Genomic DNA, 23,796 nt, shown 5'->3' with positions numbered 1-23,796 from the left:
TCACACATTATATGCGACAATTGGTGGAGGACAAAGCCATTCCTTTACTGCATTGCAAAGCAGGATTGGCAACTTTCAGGGGGTCCCCTGCTGCAATGCAAATGCTCATGCACCTGCTTATGCACATAAGCAAGGGAATCACCACAAATATAGTACCATTTTAATTCAGGAGAAAATATTTTAATGAGACACTTAAACTGATATTGATTAAGTTGCATGGGCATTTATTTCAAGTAGGTCAGGGTTGTACAGTTTTGCTGCTGCCCCTTGACACCAACAGGCATAGCTTCTGTGCCCATATGCCTGCCTGTTTGTCTTGCCTAGGGGTTTGCCAACCATCCACTCATACATTGACCAAAAATAAGTATGCAACCCCACTTCATACAATCCGAACTTTCCTGTTAAACTTTGAAGTTAGTACTCATCACCTCATATACACCCTGAGGGACTGTCATCTATTTTTGGTTATAAATGTTTAGATTTTCATCATGTGTACTTTGATTTCACCAGGTCAATGGTTGATATTTGAATGTCAGGTCTTAATAGTGTTTTTCTATAATAAGCTCATTAAAATAATTTACATTTTCAACAGTCTCAATGTGCTTTTCTTCATAGGTACTTTTCTTTTAGTTTGGTAGCCTATCAGTTTTACATTGGTCTACTCTTTGATTAAACATGGTTTACTGAATGTAACGTGTAATGGAGTATTGTCATCTTGCAGTGATTTTACCTAAACGATAATACCTCGACAGTGTCTGCAGTAATTTAGTGTTCTTCCTCCTTCCTGTAGTTTTTATAGTCTGGTATGTTGTAGTTTAACTACTTGAATGAGGTTGGGGGTAAAACGAATATCGATCAGAGATGTAATAAAGACCCCTCCCTTAGATTTTCTGGAAGATGAGTTATGAGCCTCTTAGCCAGGAGCATCCTGTAACCATCTATCACCATTAACAGAGCCGAGCCATATCACTGAAATCTCAGTTTTATTTTTGAAAGCAATTTTTATATTTAGATGCCAGCTCCTTTTGATTTGCTCGTATAATCACGTCAGAACAGAAACGAGAGCCGGGGCATACTGTCTTCTTGATCAGGCGATGATAATAATGGATATCATCAGTGCTATAAAGAGCATGGGCTCTAGGAGTAGATTAATGTATATGTAGTTGAATATCTCTGTAGTGCAGTTGCTCTTATCAAATAATTTGAAATAAACTTGCCCAGCATTGTGATTCTCCTCATCAATCACCTCAGTTATCCTGTCAGTCTAGCGTCTGCGAGAGCTCACCTTGATGCTGTCTCTTTGCTGCACTGAATGATCCTTTAAGCTTTGAATGTGTCCTTACTTTAAGAGAGGACATCAAGCATCTTTGTGAAAAATCCAGACAGGAAGATATTATTCTTGGCATTGTGGTATGAACCAACATTGACATTCATATCAGAGTCGGCGCCAGAGCAGATCTACTGGAGGGGCATTGGGTCATTGGCCTGGGGGGGGGGGGGGGGGGGGGGGGGCATTGCTTGCTTTTGTGACATTAAAAACTCTTTAGCAACTTCGAACTCAGCGTCAATTATAGTCGATTGTGACAGGTCGAGAATATGCTTCACAGCTGGTAGGAGGGGCATCAATGACCCTCGAATGCCCCCCCTTAGCGCCGGCACTGATTCATATACAGTAAGTACTTTAGAATCATGATTTTTATTTCACACTTTGAGCCCCTGCTGTAGATGTGCGAAAACTGACAAAGCATATATTGATATCACCAACATTGATAGGACTTTTCAAAATGACATATTTACCAGGACTTAGACAAGCAAAGTATAGCTTACCTGCATGCCAATGTGATGCTGTAAAATAATCAGTCTAAAAACATGATCGATGCAGAGATTAAAAACATTTCAGTTTCAAGTTGGTTACCGTTATGGACTTCAACATGTCATGATATTAATGCAACACATATTTATGTTTATAAACTTCACAAGACAGCACTAAAATGTCTTGTTTATAATAAATTAATCATTTCAAGTTTGTTTTCAAGTAAACATTTAATGGTTCCAGCTTCTCCAATGTGAGGATTTGCTGCTTTTTTCTCATAATTAATACCAAACAATGAATATATAAAGATTAAAAGTAATTTTCTTTGGCTTACCGCAGTAATTTTTTCAGTACTTTGTGATGTTTTGTATAACAAATTACAAAATGAATACCAAACAATTCAATAAAAAATATCAGCAGATGAATCAATAAATAATTAGTTGCAGTCCTGATTTTAATACCATACAAATGTGAAGCTTACTTCATTCATTGTTCTTTAACAGACCATCATATCTTTTATCTACTACCAGTGAGAAATATACCTCGCTTGGTGACACTTGCTCCTTCAGGAAGAAGATAAATAAACTCTGTATTTCAGCAGAAGCTTGCTGACGCTTTAAAACTTTGCGATCACTGCTCTGGATATAGCTCTCTCAGATTTATACTTCTTCAGTCCTGCGAGAAATTTACAGCTGAAGCTGCAAAGCACTGTAGGCCTACTGCTCTCCAGGCATTTACTGTATGAAAAAGGTGTGATGAGGCCAGGGAGACATTAACAAAGACATGGCCAGAAATGAGAATGTCCATAATTTGATAATAGGTTTGCTTGCGTATCCCCCCCCCAACACACACACACACACACACACACACACACACACACACACACACACACACACACACACACACACACACACACACACACACACACACACACACACACACACACACACACACACACACACACACACACACACACACACACACTGCATTTCTACACCGTAAGCAAAGTCCCAGGTACAAACATCATAAGCTGTAATTGTCAGTGTTAGTTCCCTAATGTCTGTAAGAGGTAAAATTCAGCAGGATGAAAGGGTCGTCTGCTGGCTCCGTGCTGACATAATTGTGCTGGGAGGCAGAGATAAAATGCTAAGTAAATTAGAAAATCCTGCATAAAGATGACAGGCCAGCAAGCCTAACACCAGTATAAGTCGCTATCAAGTCATTATTATTGTTATTTATCATGTTCATGTCAGCAATATCAAACACGTTTCCTCTCCTTACAATGTAGCCTCATAGTTTTTATTCAGAAAAGGGGGTGGCGCTCGGAGGGGATCTCGCCCGGGGTGTAATTCCATGTAGAACCGCCACTGCTCATGCTAATTCCTTTAGAAAAATGTCCAACAGTAGACATTTACCAGCAGCCTTCAACTTTAACAAGCGCCACATTATTGGTTTACACTCCTCATCCGTGGGAGGTAAAGTCTCCGGATAATTTATCTCCTGCTTAAAACTTACTTTATGCCAAGATTAATCAGGCCATGGACACACAGTCAATAACAGGAGGCTGTTTAGATAAGTGTAAGCATTATTATTACTTTAGAAGTCAGAGGCAGTAAGGTGTTACAATTGAATATGTTTCTTAATGTCAGGCTTCTGCTTTTTTACTTAAGAACAAAATGAACAGACTGCAGTGGCATCAAAACACCTTTTAGAGCACAAGAACATGTAACTCTTGACCTTGAAATCAACATATAAGTGCAGAAAGACTGTTGAACCGTGGTTTGTTATGTAAATAAGGTAGAGAAGGTTAAAAAATAGTTTTCAGGCTAAATTGTGGTTATAGCTGCATCATGTTCGTGTTAATGGTGTGTGGAGAAAAGCAGGGGGGAAGGGCTGACAAGCAGCCCGCAGTCAATATCATCATCGTCATTTCATTAGACTTGCCTTACACAATGCCAACGTCAGTATCTATCAGGAAGCTAATGTGGCAGTGATTCCCAGGGGCGGGAGATATATTTGGTACTCCAGGAAACCGCACTGACTGAGATCTGTAGATATAAAAGAGAGAGGAATAACACAGCTGAGCCAGGATGGATGCGAGAGCAACATATTGTTGGAGAGAGAACTTCTCTCGAATGTGAAAATAGTCAAAAAATGTTTCTTTAATGAAAACAAAATTAACACAAAGTAGAAAAATGCAATGCAAGGAGCTCAATGAATGTGATTATTAGGGTTGAACCCAGTGTGTGTGTGTGTGTGTGTGTGTGTGTGTGTGTGTGTGTGTGTGTGTGTGTGTGTGTGTGTGTGTGTGTGTGTGTGTGTGTGTGTGTGTGTGTGTGTGTGTGTGCCAGGTGGGAAATGGAGGGTGAACAGACTAGTGCAGAGACAGACATTAAGCCTTTCACAGTCTGGTGTTCAGAGCCAGTCCTCCCACCCTCCAGTGACAGAGGCTGCAAAAACAAAACTGCTCCTTATTATTTAACTGGCACTGATCTCCTCTTGATGAAAGTTTAATTATGCTTGTAATTAGAATTGATGGAGATGCTGATTGCTGATTAAACTGAAGACCCTTTAAAACACTACTATATGTCAAATATATTGTCTCAACCAGCTGCAAACCTTTTACTTTCAAACTTCAGATAGCATTGTATTACCGTCCAATTTCACTGAACAGACAGACTGATATTTGTATACTTACTCTGGATGGCCATTTCTTCATGTGTAGCAAGTTACTTGACCTTGACATGCTATCGGAGCTGAAAGCCTGGTTTCATAAGCATTCAATCATTATACGATTCTCCAACACCTGCTTCCAAATTAGCCATGTCATTACGCGTTGGCACCCTCGATGATGCAGAGCACCAAACAAAGGAAGAAAATCACTCTGCATTTAGATATGGAAAGAAGTCAGGGGTTATTATTTCTATTACCCCATTATATATGTAGTTATCCCTTTAATCCTCACTAACTTTACATAGCAGCCAGTGACACCCGGGCTGTAATGATCGCTGCACTGAAGCGTGAAACAAAGAAGCAACGTCTGCCCTGGTGGAGGATGGGAGGAGAGCCAAGGAAACAGCCAGTCCCTCCATGGCTGTGTCGAAATAAAAGGCAGCCAGGCAGAGCCTTGAAATAGGCGCCTTGGACAAAAAATGTTAAGAGAGCACAGTCTAATGCGTTTTATGATACATATCTTAAAAGTGTGAGTAATGAGAGGAGTGAGAGAATTGGCAGGCGGTGCTCGTGAAATCTCAGCTGTGAGATGATCAGCCAATAAAAAGTCCCTTCAGGGTGATTAATCTGACCAGCGATGGGTGACAGCCAGGTGGATTGAAAAGATGTACCAGGAAAAAAAGAGAGAGACAGAGGAAAATTGGCAAATTTACCCAAAATCTTCTACTAGTTTTAGTTGGACAACATCAGGCTAGGATTGATAAATCATTCTACAACACTATTAAGCTTTGTCCAAATAGGAGGCCGTCCTTTGCATATATTAGTCTAGAGGTCAGAGACAGTTTTCTCACACTTTGGCAGTGACTGATGAACAGACTGAGAGACTTCCTACTCTTGTTTTTTGGGCTGTAGACTCTGGCCGTCTTTACCACAACATACTGAACCATTGTTTTATCACCTTAATATTTCACAAGTTTTTCTAGCAGTACCAACCCACTCAAATCTCAGATAACGTGAAAAGAGCTGTTTGGATTTCAGTTTGTTATTAGGGTCTCTAAATTTACCCTTAAGTCACAAGCATGCAGGATATCAAGAGCTTTGTTTGCTAATGTACAGCCTATATAATATGTAAAGCATGAACTATTGATCTTTTTGGTGAAATGCTTCATGTTAACTTCTGCATTGTGTCATCTGCACCATTCAAACCCAGTTAGTGTTTAAGTGGAATCTTCACAGTTTAATACTTTTCTATATAGTGTGTTTTAATAAGAAATAAGAAAAAAAAGATTAGGAAATTACAGTTTTTATCTCTCCACTATAGCAGTGTAAGTAGAGCTAATGTCACCTTGCCACATACACCTTGACTTCTCCTTGTAGATCGAAACATATTTGTCCAATAACAAACTGTAAAAAAGAAATGTGCCCACAGATGTTCTACAGCTCATGTTTTTATTAGCGCTGTGGATACAACAATATCACTCTGCAAATGATGGCATGAAGTTAAAGTGCCTACATAGAATTTAACACAGGATATATCATCCCACTAATTCAGGAATGTACAATTGTTCAATAAATCTTATTACAGGATCAAACACAGGGCATTTTATTGTTCAAGCTAAACTTTTTCTCGATAAATAATCTCAAGTTGTTTTTCTCAACATAAAAGTGTGCCTATTGAGCGTGTTAAGATAAACAAAATGTTGCATATTAAAGCTCCACTAAACACATTATAATACAGACAATCATGTGTCTGTAGCATAAAAAGTGCCCCATCATCCTGGGTTAGCATTGTGCTTTTTATCAAGAACAAAGCGCCGGCAGTAGCGGCCGCACTGCCGGTCATGCCTCCCACATAAAGCAGAGTGTCTGGACAACATTCAGTCAGTGAATCACAATGACATTGCACAATTACACAACATAGATTGCACTAAAGGTAAGAGTGATAAGTTAAGTATTCTCATACAAACATCTGAACCCATCCATGAGGGAGAATAAGGGCATGTTCATAAGTGTAACTCGACCCTTCTTTGGTTCACAAATACACTAAAATAATTCAATGTTGTTCAAAACATTGTGATATGATACAGCAGAGTTTCCAACCATGAAGAAGGACACATTACAAATGGTTCAGGACAGCAGATCAACAATAAGAATCTCTGGGTATAAATAAAGGTATTTATCTATTACATACAATACTGTGTGGTCGATTTACATATAGGATTCCTCTCACTGTAAAACTAGGACACATTTGGCACAAAGGCAATGTAACAATACTATACACAATCTACACAAAAATCTCTAAAAACACAGCGATCAAGTACAATGACTGTGTTATATATTCCCAGCTATGTAATATCAAAGGGAAATAATAGCTAGGGTACAATGTGGTGAGGTATCTGGCTTGATAATTATACAGACGACATGGAGTACCAACAGTTAGTAAACCATATACATTTTCTATATATTTTACATTAATACTGTTAATGGAAATGCTTTAAGATTCCCTATTGTGCTCTGGTACCTGTGAAAAAATATTTTGATTTCATTCTGTTCTGACCTTCTTATAGTACACAGTAAAATAACTTTTTAATAGCTGCTATGGAAAGAATCACCTTAGTGCTCTGATATTCTTGATATTTACATTATGTTAATCTCAAGGTTTCATTCAGCGTAACATATGGATTAACAAGAATACAGTGAACTTTTGTGATTCCCTCACAGTTTTCACTTATCTCCTTTTCACTCTACATGTTTTGAATAAGTGTCATCAACAGAAGAGACAGAGAACACACAGAGCTTATTATTTCTTGTGCATTGCCAGAAAAGATCTGTAAGCAAAAATGTCAACGTCTTTATGAGACAGAAGGGACATGAAGTCGGAAATGTGTGGAGAAAAAAATAATGTGTCGGTCTTACAAGTCGAGCCCGAGTCGCTCAATCTCCTCGATCAGGAAGTCGATGTCTGACCTGGTAGCGGCGTGGTTTGAGATCACCATGCGGAAAAAGTTGACCTTGTCTCCTTGTGGCTGGTAACCCACCATCGTAGTCCCTGACTCCATCATCATTGCTTTGATCTTTGGGGCCACCTGTTGCAGGGGAAACATACAGAAGAAGTACTCAGGTCTTGTACTTAAATAATTTTGTTACAAGTAAAAGTCATGCAAATAAAATGTTACTGAGAACGTTAACGTAAAATCTACTTAGTTACTTTACAACACTGCAATATTACCATCCTAAGTCAAAAATACACGCATATGCACTCACATAATGTCCATCACTTTACTTTGTGAATCCCTACATCCAAAATACACTAGATGACTCAACCTAAGTGGGCAGTGGAAGTTAAAAGCTATCTTGAAAAGCAGATTGATGAGTCATTACCTTGTGCAACCTCTCGCGCCTCTCCTCGCCATCAGGCAGGCCCCGCAGGCCCGGCGGAATATACCAGAAACACACATTAGTGTGCTGCGGCTGATAAGAGAAAATGGGAACCACATTTGTAATGAGTGGCGATAAACACAGCCTTCTGTAATTTCAGCTGTTCTTGTCTGCTTGTCAGCAATGCAAAATGGTCGAATCAATCCTGAAAGCAAGTTAAGATATGAGGTATTTTGATGTAGTCGTTTATTACAAGAGACAAAATGTTTCCTTTCTGCTAAATCTGTTCATCTTGAGTATCAAATGAATTATCAGTCAATATCAATATTTCCATTCAAAAAGAAGTTTGCTTAAATGTTCTTACCTCTCCTTCGAACACCAACTCATAGCCCGCTCTGTTTTTTATTTTATCGTAGAGGTATGCTGACAGATCCAGGCACTTGTCGATATGCTGTTCAAATCCTACGGTTCCCTTTTGGGTAGATTACAGAGAAAGGAGTTGTTGCCATCACATTCTAGATATGGCAGCAGTGTTAGTAGAGGCTTTTAATCTTTTTAATACACACCTTAGCCTTCCACATGAGCCAGAACTTGAAGATATCCACATGCCGTCCACACTGAATGGCCTTGTCGCCTGTGTCGTATGAAGTGTCGTACTGTTTATCTGGCTGGAAGAGGTAACCAGCACACATGGAATTGCAGCCTTGTAATAATCCCTGCAATGGACACAGTGGTGATGAAAGAAACACTGAGGTTACTAAACATCGGCAGAAAACAGCCAGCTTATCGATTGTGCTGGTGGAGGGGTGTTATTGTGTGCAGCAGGCGACTGAGAAAGTCTCACCCTCTCTCTGACCAGAACGGCAGAGCACTGCAGCGGCACACCCATCATTTTATGGGGGTTCCAGGTGACTGAGTTGGCCCTGCACAGATATTGAAACAGTAAACAAAGCGCTGTGATTGTGGGTGTGACAAGTCGGGGAACAAAAATCTTAAAACACACTGATCCTTCAATTGTATTGAAATAACTGTGGACAGGAATCCTTTGAAAGAGTATTAGACATCTGTAATCATGTCCAGGTTTACTACTATTAAGATCATAAAGCACATCCAACAATTTAGTATTCATCTTCCTTGAAGGAAGGCAGATTGGGGTGCCCTTGAGGCCCCCATATCCATGCTTAGTCACTTTTGTTGTATTTTGAGTTCCCTATTTGACTCCTCCCATCCCTGTAGTTTCTCAATTGTCTGCTATGTTTTAAAGGCTATAAATGAAGAATGATTAAAAAAAGATTTAGTAGCTGAGGGGAAGATATCCTGACTTTGAAGATGAAAGGAATAATGTGTTCTATTTCTACATGATTTAACTAAAGCGTAAAACATCAAATAAATTGAAGTAAAAGTTTCCTCCTGAATAAGAAGGATGTTACTCTAATTGCAAAATGATACCCCGATACCGTCTCAGAGTAATTTAACAAATATCATCACCCTCAGCCCTCGGTTGTTGCATTTCTCTAAGACAGTTCCTATTTCAGTGAGTACGCTCTGCTGATCCCAGTGTGTGCTGCTCTGAATAACCAAATGGTATATTCCAACAGCGCTCCAAATGTACAGATGGTCCAGGTGCGCTGCCGCTTGGAGTGACTATTTGCAAATGCACTGGTGGTTTCCCATGGTTTTCTAACCAAGGCCCCCAGTTTAACATAAAGTCGATGCCAAAGTATCCCTGGTGACATCAAGGTCTTTGATAACCTGAGTTTTGCTCTCCGTGACAATTAAACTGAACTTCATGACCCATGAGTAAAATATTCCACCCTTAACAACATGTATTCCTGTACTGCATACATCCTAATTTATATGTTCACTCGTTGTGTACTTTACCTCTCCACTCCATTCAGCTTGTGTCTGTGTTTCCTGGACATCAGCAGACCTCCTCCCCATGCACCCTGCACAGGACACAAGACATTTATAACAACAAGGATGTACATTTCTATTACATCTGGTGATTAAATAATAACAAGATTATCTTACATCTACATGAAGCCACATGTTGTACTTTTCACAGATGTCTGCAATTTCATTAATGGGATCAAAGGCTCCGTAGACGGTGGTACCAGCGGTGGCATTCACAAACATCGGCACATAGCCCTGCAAACAGGGAGCATCGGAGAGAAAAAAGACATTAGGTACAATTTTGGGCTGAATTCAATGTTATGTCCATTCTCTCCCTGTGATTGTTGACATCAAAGACATAAACTAAAACACATTTCACGAATAATCCACTCTTCCTGTCGGGCCCTACTGCTGCCTTCCCATTTATTCTAGTCACTGTGAATCACTTTGCCTTTGAAGGATGACTTCCAGGATGGTACTTTAGACCCAAAGAGCATCACATGTGAGCAGACAGAAGCATTAACCTTACTGAAAAATCCTCACTGCTCTGGCCCACATAAGTGTTTCCTTTGGTACAAGTAAACTCCATGGCTCAGGGTGTTTCTCATTGCACGGAGTCACTGACAGAAAGAGCACCATGTCTGAGACACTGCGGATGACATTTACCTTCTGCTTGGCCTCTATTACTTTTGCTTCCAAATCAGCAGGAATGACTCGCCCTCTGGAGAAGAAGAAAAACACATACAGTTATAAATTAATTCCATATGTGTTATCTTGTACCAGACATGTCTGCCTCTAGGTTTGAGATAAAGCAAACCTCTTATCTGTGCTCAGAAGGATCAGGTTCTCTGTCCCGAAGCCAAGAGCTGCACTGGCCTTCTTAATGGAATAGTGGCTCTGCAAGAAACAATGTTTGATCAGTCAGTTCAGGCTGGATTAACTCTTAAATATTCAAACCTTGTGATAAAGGTACAGTAATACAGAGAGTGTTAGACTTACATGCTCTGAGGTGAAGAGGACCAGCCTTGGGGCAGCTGACATGCCTTTGGTCTTGACTTCAGGGAAGAACTTGTATCTGGCAATCATCACACTGTACATGTTGGAGACTGCTCCTCCTGTAGAAACCAACAAAGGTAGTAAGTAAGGACGGTAATAACTAAATACAGTTAGTTGTTAGTTACTTGTACTTGAGTAACTCCATTTAGAGGTCTTTTACACAATACATATTTTTGAGGGAAAAGTACTGTATATATAGTTTTGCTCCACTACATTTATTTCAGTTTCCAGTTCCCGCAGATTATTAAAATGAAATGCATTCAGCTTATAAATTATGAAGCATCATTATAGAGTAGGCTGCACAACAGTTTATACGGCTTGAAACTAGCCTTGCTTTGATAGGCTGCAGCATTAAAGTAATACAACAAGTATTTATCATGATTACAATCCAAAGAATTTACTTATCATTTTGATTTTTTTTCCCATAACTAGAACTTGATTACAGAGATGCATTGACCTAATACTTGGTCAGATATTAGCCAAATTCAAATAATAACCGTAGCTGTCATTACATTAGTATAATAATGATATATCAAACTATCCCTAATTTATTAGATGTCAACACTTGATGACAACAACATGAAATATTTTAGAAGTTAAAACTATAAATTCAGAAGCATAGCTAATAAACTATCAGACCAAAACAACTGGTGGTATCTGTTTGAGTCTGGAGTTATAACAATTTTTTGCATAAAGTCTCGGGATTATAGAGGAACTGGTTTGGCTCTCACCTGGGGAAAATATCCCATCGCCCTCTCCATTAGGCCAGCCGACCATCTCTCTCATCTTTTTCAGTGTCAGCTGTTCCATGAGCACAAAGACAGGGGCGATCTCGTAGGTAAACCTGGAACAAACCAAACAATAATAATGAAGTTGGCTGGAAGTTAAAGTATAGGCTCATCTTTATTTTTTGGTTTTAATCAAGCAATATTCTATACAACATAAAGTTAGCAGGAGAGACTGAGATCAATAAAGATATGAAATATGCTGGGATTTAACAATACGTGTTTGTATAATTGTACAGCATACTGTTGGCTCAATAGAAAGGGAACAGATACAACATTATGAACATGGTCACACTTCAATAACAACACCATCTTGTGTTAGAAATGGCCTTCTGCTGCAGGGAAATGATACAGCAAATGCCAAACCAGCTCACTGACAGAGCATCAGGATTGTGAACAATGCACTTTTAATAGGATTGCCTTAGAAACAAAGGAAATAAAATAATTACAAAGTTGTTTCACATGGCTTTAACTTTCTCATTGCAGGAATTCTTTGCATGTTTTGTCCCCTGATGTATTTATTTATTTCCCATCTAATCAAATTAAACCCATCTGCCTCGGAGAAGAGCACCGTTGATTTGGAGTTACAGCACAGGGAGGCTCATCCATCTTCTCCTGACCAATATTCTTCTAATTACATAAGTATCTGTCTATTCATGCAAAGAAAGTATACGAATCAGTGGAAGATTGCAGAATGCTGCATTGTGCCCTTCAGCATCTTCCGGATACACACAGGAATACAGAGAGGGAAAAATAAACAAGCCACATTACACTTTGCAGATGTCACATTTATTTCCCCGCATTCATTCATGCAGACGACGCTCTCCTATTCTGATTATGTAAGACCTGGAAGTGATTGTCACTCTATTAGTGTCAGTCAATATCTGCCAGGGGTAATTAGGGTTGATGGAGTAATTAATAAAAGTAAATTACAAGTATGTAAGCAACCTCCACCCTCTGGTTCAAGTCATCATTGGTGATGTCGCCAATAACAAACAACCTGACTGCAGTGCTTCTCTACGCCCCGATAGAAAGGCTGGTGGCTGAACCAAGGCTATTAAAACACGTTTAAGGACTGCTGATATCCGTTTAAGATTTAAACATTAGTTATAACTTATAAATCCCCTATAAAGAGCACATTTTGGTGCAAGTGGTACAGAAATCCATCTACAGACATCCATTTATATTTTTAAATATATATATTTTAACTCTGTCAAGGAGGTTATATTTTTGGTTTGGTGTGTTTATTATTTGTCTGTTTGTCAGAAGCATACAGAAAAATAATATCCGGTTTCCATTAAACCTGGTGTAGCATGGGCAAAGGAAAACAGCATTACATTTTAGAGTGGAAACTTATGATACATGGATTCTTTTTAACTCATGGAAAACGCAGCAACCATCTAGTTTAATTGATATTATCTGTACTGTACTGTACTGCATATTGTATTCAACCCCCACAAGTGCACAAACGGTAATAATAAAAAAATGTCCTGAAGCTGCATACATACGACAATATGAAGTTGTTCAGCATTTCACCTTCATTGAGATACTAGTAACAAGTATAAGCTTGTACAGAGGACAACAACACAGATGGAGTAAACCCCCTCAGATACAGATTGACGGAAAGCTAAACCTAAATGTCTTAATGCAATGGAAAAACTCCTCACTTATTCCCACTGAGGGCTGTGTACAGATGGTCTGAGGGGGAGAAGCTCTTTCCCCTGCCAGGCATTGTTATGTCACAAGAACTAGCTTTCGATGAGACAAAGACAGCATGTAAACTGTTAATGCGAATCAATATGCAATTTAGTTTGCCTGCGGGGCTGAGTTATGTGACCACAGCCTGAGCAGAGGGCAACAATGATAATACCAGGGGGGAGTAGCTGTATAAATGTCTTTTTATTTTCCTGCTTGATTGACAATCTATTACTCTGCAGCCAGTGACGGTAATTACTGCATGTCACTTCAAGTGTTCCTCCAATTGAAAGCCTTTCTTCATGGGCAATTTAAAAACAATGGCTACAAAAAAACGTAGCATGAAATTAGCCTAATGACTTCCAAACTGGATCTTATTTTTACTCAAATATTATCCTCATGACTGTGTTTCTGCAACGCAAATATTTAAAAAATACAAATAAAATCAACTAATAAATGAGATTTTATCATAGTACTCACATGTTGGTGTTGGCTGTGGATGTAAGCCACTCTCCTGCCAACCCTACGATGTCTAATCCGGTGGACAGCTGGTTAAAGAACCTGGGGTGACCTGCGAATGATAAAGAGATAACAAAGAAACATAAAGCCCAGAAAACAATGAATCATTTGAGAATGTGAGGGAGAAAATAGCTTATCTGTAATCATTACACTGGCATGTCAGTTAATGAGTGTTATTGATTGCAGCAGGCCTTGCAGCGCGCCTTCAGGCCTCTTTTGTTCTCACCTGTTCTCACTCCGTACTTCAAGGTGTCCCTGCAGTCCACCAGGATCTGCTCCAGGGACTCTGGCTGATCAGAGAGCTCCAGGTTGAAGCCCTCCATGCCCTCCAGCAGTTGGTGGGGGTGGTGGAAGTCCAGGACCTTGGTGGATCTATCAAAGGTCTTCCTTACGTAGGTTGTAAGGATTTCCACAACCTCCAGCAAGAACTGCATGGTCGGCTCCTCTCCATTTTTGGCTGGCAACAGATCTATACAATAAAAACACAGATTTAATTGATATGTATTTGTGTTTCCTCACCCAAGTATAAAGATTTACTTTCATGTTGAGTTTTTACAGGTCCTTTTTTTTAACCATTTACTTTCCTGTGACCTTTTGGGTCTCAACTCTTCAAGTTGATCCTTAGCTTTATTTATTTTTTGCCAACAGTTGGGTTTGAAGCAGCATTGAATAATTAATAACCACCAACAAATGCAGTCCCATTATGACAGTAGATGTTGCCGTTTGCAATAATTAATCTGCATGTTATTTACTTGTTTTTTTGCATTATTATAATCCAGATTAAAATGCCCACACATATCTTCCTTCAAGTGTATTTCAATTATTTTCAAATATTAAGCAGACTGCGATCTTCTTCATCCTACCTCTGGCATACATATTGGAGAAGTCATTCTCCGTGCGTCTGAAGTGCGCCTCTCCTCCGGTGTTATCGCAGGACTGCAGGTTCTTGCTTGCACGCTCTTTGAAGGAGCTCACCATCCTGCTCCTCTCCTCCAGACTGTTGTTCTTCTGCAAAAACCCTAAACGATTACAAGAAGCAGAGGAGTCCGCAGGGTGGTTACACTCCCCATACATGTTGAGAGCTGCAGCTTGTTGACTACCTGGCCAACTAATAATTTCCAATCTGTGACTTGTATCTCCTCTCTGTCTTTCTCCGGGGAGCTACTGTTCTCACTCGCTCTTTCTATTTTATAAAAAAAAACTCCCATGCTGCCCAGGGAATCCTATTTATGGGCGGAGGGCTCTGTGGGAGGTAGAGCCCGGTGACATCAGCATCAAACTCCAGCCATGCAAAAACAAATGGCTGTCATGTAGCTGCTGTAAATTCTTACTCAAGCTCCCCTGTCTGTGAAAAGCAAAATAGACGATAATAAAACAGGCCAAACGTGCATCTGATAGTAGATTTTCAGTTATACATACAGCCTGCATAATCCACTAGTAAATTTGACAAAAATTTCATGTGAAATATGTCCAACCCGCTTCCTTTACATTAAACCTGCTGTTTACACCCCGATATTCATTTTACCAGAATGTAGCTTTGTTTTTGATGTTCCTATTGTATTTTGTAGCTTTCCACGGTCCTGGGTAATTAAACAGCCTAAATGAAACCACCAGAACGTGTCGGTCAAAAATACTAGAAAATGGTGCTGCGCGCTGGTGCATGACATTCACCATTATGGGAGGTGTCAATCCGCCCTTGTTTAGTGGGCCGTATGAGACTGAAAAAGACAAAAATTGTAAAATGTCTAAATCTATCTTCCAATATTAAAATTCCATCTTCAATTTCATCTGCACCCACTCAGGAATACATTGATAGTGTTGGCCGATGCACCTCGCCTTTTGTACATGTTGGATAATTCATCAAACACAGATGAAGCTAATGGTAAAAAAATAAATAATATTGGTTAATCTAAGGTTACTCCTTGTTTGTATGATATTTAAAATGTATTCTGTTCGTCCAAGCGTTTGTTTCGCTTGTGCCACCAATACAAATATGCAGTCCATATACAGGATTACTGTAAAGTCGTATTTAATCTTTTTCTGACACATATATTTTGCATATTTTTTACCCCAAGAAATAGAGCAACTTACCACATATCTTCATTCCCAATTTTCTAGTGCATCCATGGGCAACTCCACACCAAGCATCATAGCCTAAAATTATTATTTTTAAAACAATTAGAGGGCCCGACAAAAAAAATCCAATTTGGGTATACATTTTTATCTTAAACAATTAAATCGTGGAAATGAATTGCGAAAGGTATGAGGTGGAGTGATTTCGCACACTGAAACTAAAATAGCCAGCATGAGAGTCTTGGGATTATTTTAACATTAAACCGGCCCTCCCCCGGTCCCTGGATCTGGATCAGCCTATTTCCACTGTATGTCACCGTTTATGACCTAGGCGAGGACTTCAAATTAATTAGCCCATTGGATCCACGCCAGGCTAAAGATCTAATTGAGTGAATAGATAGATGCTGGTTAAAATGCGAGCTTCAGTAGACATGAACCGGCTGGCCGGTGACAGATACAGAATTACTGCGTTATCAAGGGCTTCCAGCCACAGAGGGGATGGGGCACCTTGGATGGAGGCATAGACCAAAATCCTCAAAAGCAGCAATTTATGGGAGGAGGGGTGGGAGTGGGAGGGTGAAGAAGGGGGGCAGCCCCGTTCCCACATCCCAATTTAACCCCTTGCATTGGATCATTAGATAAATCATTGCCCTGCTCAGCTCATTGGACGCACTTAAACTCAGTCCCCTCAATGATTTCTTCCAAGCCAGGGGAAATGAGATGGGCAACAAAGGGACAACTAAAAACAGAAAAAGGAAGAAAAGAAACACGAGCAGATGTGCTGACAATAAGGCATTCAAACATTTTCAGAGGTGCAGCTCGAACGCTATGGCTACAGGCAATTTGTGCATGGGCCTAACATGAACAAATCTCTGATTTTCACAACACTCACTAATTGACGAAGCAAATCCGTCCAATATAAATGTCAAATAACACTGAGGAAAAAATGTGTTTTCACTGCAGAAATGCGAGTGCATTAGATTATATTTTTCTTATCTGGATATGTTTGTGTCAGGAGCACGTCTGCACCTGTACCATGATTTTAGCCCTTTATTCATGAGGAGCAGGCTTCTGCTTTTTATATAACAGCTCACAATGAAAGGACTGTGGTGGCTGCAGGGTTTCTACAGTGCCCCTTCTCGAAGGCTACAAAGCTTAAGTGTACCATTAGTGCCACTTTAATATGGCTGAATTAACAGGCACTTCAGGGCAATTTTCTTCTTTTTTTCGTGCAGGCACTATTCAGCCAGGGCACATTTAGGCACACCAAAGAAAAGAAACAAAAATTAATGCATTAAAACACCACCCCCGTTTTTATTATTATTATTATTAATAAATAATAATAATAATAATAATAATAATAATAATAATAATAATAATAATAATAATAATACTGATAATTTGCAGCAAAACAACACAAATATTTCTTTGCCTTTGTGATATGATGTTCCGGTGATGCAGCCTCGGGCTTGTTTGCAGGCTAATTGCCTTCAGTGTACTGCTAGGAGGATATCAGCTTTTGACAGCAGCATTCGTCTGTCAGGCAGCAGCCGGGAGGTCGGGATGGTGAATGAAATGCAGCGGTGATTTGTGGCGGAAGAAGCCTTCTCAAAAGACAGCACACTCTTTTTTTTTCTCCCCCCATTTCTCTCTCTCGATGAAAATGATTAATGGCATTGCTGACAAAGTAAATAGCTCACGTGAAATAGCATTTTATCTGTTATGGACCTACTTGAGCCCGGTGGTCGTAAATTTGTCGAGTTGGGATCCGACTCGCCGGCGGAGGAGGAGGGTGCAGACGCCGCCATCAGAGCCTAAGTCTTCACCTCAAAAAGCCTGGCACTTTGGGTTTTCTGTTTTTTCTTTAATGCCCCCAAAATCTCTCTTTATACCATCCAATACAAAAGTATCACTGGCAGGGAAAGAGAAAAAACCCATATAAAATAAACAGTAGGCTATTTAAACATGTGTTTTTTCTAGTTTTTATTTTACATTGAAAGAGATGCTCAAATTGGCGACCCAGACCTGTAGACAAGGACACAGTCTGTCCTACAGGTTGAGATTCAATTAGTCGGCTCAGAATACAGAATAAAACAAATATACAAATCTAAAATGACAAGTTCAGCTATAACTGTTGACAGACAAAAGAAACCCCTCTCTTGAACCAGATAATAGATTATTTCAGCATCATATCTTGATCCTGCTCAGGATGGATGATGGTTAACAGCCGACAGACAGCTTCATGCTTGTCCTCAAAATAAATAGCACGGCACTAATTGTTTTATAGCTTAGGCTATGAAACACAGACATCTCATCTGGACATAAGGCAACAAATAAATTAGGAGCCTACAAATAGAAAAGTATTTTTTATTTTACTCAAATTAATAATACGGCCTATGTGGCCGTTAGTAGCCTGGCATTGAATCTACAAACTTGCATGATAAATATCAGTTTAAAGAGATTCTTTGCATTGTTAATCGTGATGCAAATGAAAGTCGCCCACAGAAAAAAAGACATCGTGCATTCCTCTTTACCAACCACCAATCGGTTATCAATGGCTTAAGGAAAAACATGTAAGGGAGCAATTGAACATGTTCAGCACAAACACGTGCAATTCATACACAAACTAAAGGCCGTCTCTGTCACTTAAAGCTATCATTTTTTACAGCAGTAAACCTTTTAAAACACCTGTTAGAGCATCTCCAATGACAATTAAGAAAGAGTTCGTTTAGTTTTGACTTGAAAGACAGCATACATGAATTAATCTACTTACCGGGATAATGTGTCTCCAGGTGAACAGGTGAAGTCCAAAAAAGTGAATTTACCACCAAATCAAGTCCTGAGGGGAAACTGCTGCGCTCTTAGGCAACACTCCGAGCAGCAGAGGAAGACAAAATAGACCCGAGCTTCAGATCTCTGCTGGACCCCACGCAAGGTGACCTTCCTTTTGTTGGAGCAGGTTTGATTTGCTGACATTCAAAGCAAACCGTGTGTGTTTATTGTCATTGCGCACGAATGAGTCACTGCAAGTATAGGTACCTCCACCGGTGCTGCATATCTGTGGAGCGGAGTCGTCTGCAGGCAGGTCCGCAGGTTTGATACTGAATGGCGCCGCTATTGGCCCCTGAAGTGTGACTTTTTTTGGAAGTGATGATTGTCTTCGTATCTATACAGCTCTGGTCTGAATCCTGGTCACGGACTTCAAGTTTGATGATATGAGCAACACATTACGTGAGGAGGGATCAGGATCGAGGAGGGGAGGGGGAGAGGGATCGCTGGTTTTGTTCTTTGTGGGGAAACAAACAAGAGCACAACAATTAGGACACAATCACGTGCCTTAATACTCCATTAATCTATATTATTTATTTATTTCTCCCATTCCAATCATGATAATTAGTCTGCAATACACAACACATAATGAGCGGAGATCAATTAAATCGCTGAAAGACAATTGTTACCCTATTTGCCATTACATCTAGAATTTGCATCATCATAAATCTTATTTTCATACTTTTTGTGCAGACAGGGTGTTTTTTTAAAGGTGAAAATCTAACGCATAAGTCATAATGACACAATGAAAGGACAGAAAAGGAGAAATCCACTAGGTGGCAGTGAAAAACCAAGAATATGACACCTGCAGGGGCAGAGACACAAATGGGCCACTCCAGAAATACTTCATGAAGCTAATTATAAACCAACCCATTAATCTGGAACACGTCACCATCATACATGAGCGTGGACACACAGAGAGACAAGCCAATCACAACCAATCACCCATCAGTCTCTTGAGATCTGTTATCTCTTGTATCATAAAACTGATTAAAGGTCATTTTGTGACACTGTTGGGATAAAACATACACAACCGTACATTACAACCACAGTTAGGACAGTTTGTTGTTTTCAGCACTGGAAAGCTCCTCAGCCTGCTCTTGCTTTTAAAAGGCTGTTGTCCAGCTCTGACTTCTTTAAAGATTCTTGGAGCCAAAATGAAAGGGGCTCTATTATGCTCATCTTCAGGTTCATATTTATATTTTGTGCCTCTACTGTGACATGTTTCCATGCTTTAATGTTCAAAAACGTCTTTATTTTTCTTGTACTGCCTGTATTTTCACCCTCTGTCTGAAACCAGAGCCAACGAATGGGACGAATAAAGGGATTCTGATTCTGAAGTCAGTTGTAATAGCTTAGCTGGCCGGCTCTGTTGTGATTCGTCAACGGCTTAGATAAGTGCCGCCGTTAGCCTATCACATACAATGTCTTGGCGCTTTAAGAAGCACGAGTGCAAAAGTAAAGAAGACAAACTTTTTCTAAACAAACATATCAGGATTTAGTATTTCCGGGCCCAATTCCCTGAAATTAAAAAGGACCCCAAACGGCATTGTTTTTAGACATTGGTTTGTTAGTGACAGAAACTTAGTTACAAATAGAAGAGTCAAGCAATATAACTTTTTGTCCAAATCCTATTAATTAAAACCCCTTAAAAAGACCTTGATTATCCCCCCCACCAAATGTAAACAACTAATACAATTACAACAACAAGGACCCGTCGAATATGGACAATATTAAAAGATAAAATAAATAGAAATGTCTTTATTTGGGCATTATGGCCCTTATACAAGATACCACTATAAAAACAAGGACCTGCCTTACAAAACCGTTTCACATTTCTTAAATCTTAACACACATTTCCATATATATTTTGAAACAGCTGCTGCATTCCTTCCTTCTGCTCCCACTGGTCTGGAAAAGATCCTTCCGCCCTTTGTGTTACTGTTCGCTACAGCTCAGCACAATGATACTCTCTGTGGAAAACAAAAAGAGGGGATTTTATATTAAAACACTGAAAGTTTGGCAAAGTCAGACCGCTGAGTAATCATATTCGCCTCAACTGAACTTGAGAATGCATTTTTGCACATAATGAGTGTGCTGGATTTAGTCTTTTCCAAAGAAACAGGACAAATAATTACAGTGTATGCAGTGTTGTATTAAAATAGACCTATCCTGTTAGGTATTTATCACTAGTTTTAGTAAATGTGCAATTAATCAAGTTACAGTAAACAAATTGTCACACAGTAAACCAGGGGGTCTGTCTAATAGTTCAGCTTTGTGTACAATCAATACTCTTCACAACAAACCCATTTCTCCTTGTCACACGTCTATAGAGTACCCCTCCTCTACCACCAGTATCTGTCATGAAGACTTGGTTAAAAAGGTCGGCCTGCAGTGACAATGTGTTTAGTTTTCCCAGCTACAAGGAAGTGGTGCAAAATACAACGACAAAAGATGTAAAAACAGAAGGGAAAAAAGTGGTGGTGCTGGTTTTTTTACCAGGCGCTGTATGAAACTCACCACAAGATGGGGCATAACCCAAATGAACAGCGAGAGAAAGAGAGGATGAGTGCGTACATGGAGAAATGCTATTACTATATTTGCGTTTTTGATTATTTTCACAGCAATCTGTGACCAAAACATGACTCAAACAGAATGTCTGTCTAAATTGAAAACAGGCCAGTGAAATTAAATGAGACCAAAAGAGGACAAACAAAGCCTGGTCCTTTCCTTGTTTCTCTCTGAGCTGTAAGCTGAAATTGAATTTCCCTCAACTGTCACACGGTGTCTCTCTGGTCTCTCCTTCATCTTCTAGACTTTACTTCTTGGTCTTTTAACTCAAGAAGAATTTATATTACTATATTGGTCTGCCTTGAATAGTGTGCTAAAAGTTGAATTCCAAAAGTCCAGTCTGCAGAGAATATTCTGACCTCAGCCTCTAGCAAACAGACCCTTGCTGAGAGAAGAAGCATTCTGGGGACACACAGCTTAGCAGCTAGGATCAGGGATAACATGAGTTAATGCTGTACTGTGTGAAAAGCTACATTTGATCTGGTTGAAGCAGGTGAAGCATGTGCTAACATCAAGGGGCAACCTCCGGGGTTGAGCAGTGAAACACATACGAAGTGCCAAAAACTGCAGTTCATCGAATGGCCGCGTGGCTTGGCTCCAACACAGAGCAATTTACATAGACCCCCCCCATGTTAAAAGGCAAATTTTTACACGTTTACTGCGTGGTACAAAAATTGCTTTTGGTCTCTATAGCTAATTTCCCTACTCATGACAACTGTGAGGAGGGTGATTTTGTATATAACTCTCCCGTTTAAATTATATTAAGTCTTAAAGTTATGCATAATTAAGGGCATGGTCGCTTTGATTGACAGGTTAGCGCCGTCAGTGGGCGCTAGCCGCTAGTTGTCTGCTCTGCTAGCTCCACTAACTGTCACTGCACTTGACCGAGTCGGACATGTTGGTGGTGTTGGTGCCTTTTGAATGCAAATATCAGACATAATATGCTGTGCGATTAATTGTACTAACAGACCGTCCAAGAAGTCGGTAAGTGAAATGTTATTATTTTATTTATATTTTAGCACCGTTAGTACTAATTATCAGTGTGTCTGCTCCATAGAATATATAAAGTATCGTCTGCTAATTAGCCGTGGGTTAGCCTTCGAGCAAGACGCCCACGATGCTAAATGGGAGGGTATGATAACCACCTTGCCGCTGGAGAAAATACTACTGCATGAGAGTAGCATACGGTAGCATGTAGCCTAGCTTGGAATCCTTCGCTAGCTTGGTAGCTTCGAGCTAGATGGGCGTGTTTCAGTAGCCACGCCCGCTTCAGCTCCAATCCTATGTCCATATTTGGATTAGCCGGGAGTGGGAGGGAGGTAGACTGAGAAGATGTCGACGGTGGGAGTCGCCCATTTGGAGCTTCATTACGGCTCTTCACAAACCTATGGGTGACGTCACAGGTACTACGGCCATTATTTATACGGTCCATGGCTAACATCAGCAGCCATCATCTGGGACAGTTTCAGGGCTGTGAATAGAATTTTAGAAGAGCTTGGAGTCCAAGTCAATGACATTTACAAATAAGAGACTCAAGTACAATTCAGCTACAAGAACAGGTACTTATATGTGAGTGTTCTCATTTTATACTTGTACTCTTCTACATTTCAGAGACAAATATTGTCCATTCCATAATATCTTGTATGGGTTGGAAGAGAATAGGTCAAGTGCTATGGAAGCTATTGAAAAGAAATTAGACTTAGTAGGAGGTGTAGTTATAACCTGTCCATTGTACTAGTACAATCCTGCATAGATTTGGAGTCATTAAGTCACATAACACTGAAGCTACTAAATAAACATGTGTTCAATAAAACACATCTATATCAAATAATATTTGTTTATAAAATCAGAGGCCTAAAATCCAATTGAGGTTTATGTGTCCAGTTTAGTAATCATTTGGTTGGATTGTGACTATTGGTCATGTGACATGGAAAACACGTAATAATAATATTTTAAAGAAATACAATACAGCAACACTTCAACCACAAAGGTTGTACAATTATTTCAGCGCAATTTACAATATTATGAGAAAGTTAACAGGGAGTGTCATTCCTACAGTAATGTATTGATGGTTAAAGTAACCCGGTGGTTAGGCGCAAGTGCCCGGATGTGAAACCTAACTTCACTGCGGTTTTAGCGGAATTTAAATAGTTAGTATTTTGATGCCACCTTAGCTTAAATGCTTTTTTCAAATCAATCATGGCACTGTTCTGCAGGAAACATTGTGCTTTAAAAGTATTATGTTAACTTTACAGGAGAGCAAATAATAAGAGAGAAGATAGCACGCAGGTTAGCTATTTTGACAAAAAGCTCAGCTCAAATAACATATCTTAGTAAAAACTCTCGAGAAAACTAGGAGTGATGAGATAAACCAATACATACAGAGGATGCAACCACAGGACTGAAGATAAGAGCTGGAAGTTCTCCATGGATAACATAACTTATGTCGGACAGGTGTGTGGCTAAAAAGCACTACTTCCTGTTAATGTCACATGACAGGATCACATGATG

General features: G+C 39.7%; 1 protein-coding gene and 1 long non-coding RNA gene across 6 annotated transcripts; both read right to left on the bottom strand.

Moving 5' to 3' along the window:
* Positions 1-5,914: 5,914 nt before the first annotated feature.
* On the bottom strand, positions 5,915-19,094 carry LOC134867492 (glutamate decarboxylase 1-like). Of its 5 annotated transcripts, XM_063888105.1 has the most exons (18): positions 18,659-19,094; positions 17,618-17,797; positions 15,904-15,966; positions 14,676-14,831; positions 14,039-14,281; positions 13,774-13,864; positions 11,545-11,657; positions 10,757-10,872; positions 10,575-10,654; positions 10,424-10,478; positions 9,896-10,012; positions 9,746-9,810; positions 8,709-8,787; positions 8,431-8,580; positions 8,229-8,336; positions 7,868-7,957; positions 7,403-7,572; positions 5,915-7,314 (listed from the first exon to the last, which is right to left on the bottom strand). In XM_063888105.1, exons 2-18 carry the CDS (start codon positions 17,691-17,693, stop codon positions 7,287-7,289), a joined length of 1,800 nt encoding a protein of 599 aa, XP_063744175.1. In that variant the 5' UTR covers positions 17,694-17,797; positions 18,659-19,094; the 3' UTR covers positions 5,915-7,286. The 5 variants fall into 5 exon arrangements, with proteins under 5 accessions (XP_063744175.1, XP_063744177.1, XP_063744176.1 ...); XM_063888107.1 differs by lacking the exon at positions 15,904-15,966; XM_063888106.1 differs by having other exon boundaries at positions 5,915-7,572; positions 18,659-19,093.
* Positions 19,095-20,460: 1,366 nt separating this feature from the next.
* Positions 20,461-23,796, bottom strand: LOC134867401 (uncharacterized). The gene is made up of 3 exons (XR_010166141.1): positions 23,668-23,796; positions 22,671-22,756; positions 20,461-20,687 (listed from the first exon to the last, which is right to left on the bottom strand). It is a non-coding gene; the product is annotated as an uncharacterized LOC134867401 (long non-coding RNA).

This window comes from Eleginops maclovinus, chromosome 7, assembly GCF_036324505.1.
Source record: "Eleginops maclovinus isolate JMC-PN-2008 ecotype Puerto Natales chromosome 7, JC_Emac_rtc_rv5, whole genome shotgun sequence".
NCBI lineage: Eukaryota > Metazoa > Chordata > Actinopteri > Perciformes > Eleginopidae > Eleginops > Eleginops maclovinus.
The sequence above is the reverse complement of the archived record's forward strand: the minus strand, read 5'-3'. Positions and strand labels throughout refer to the sequence as shown.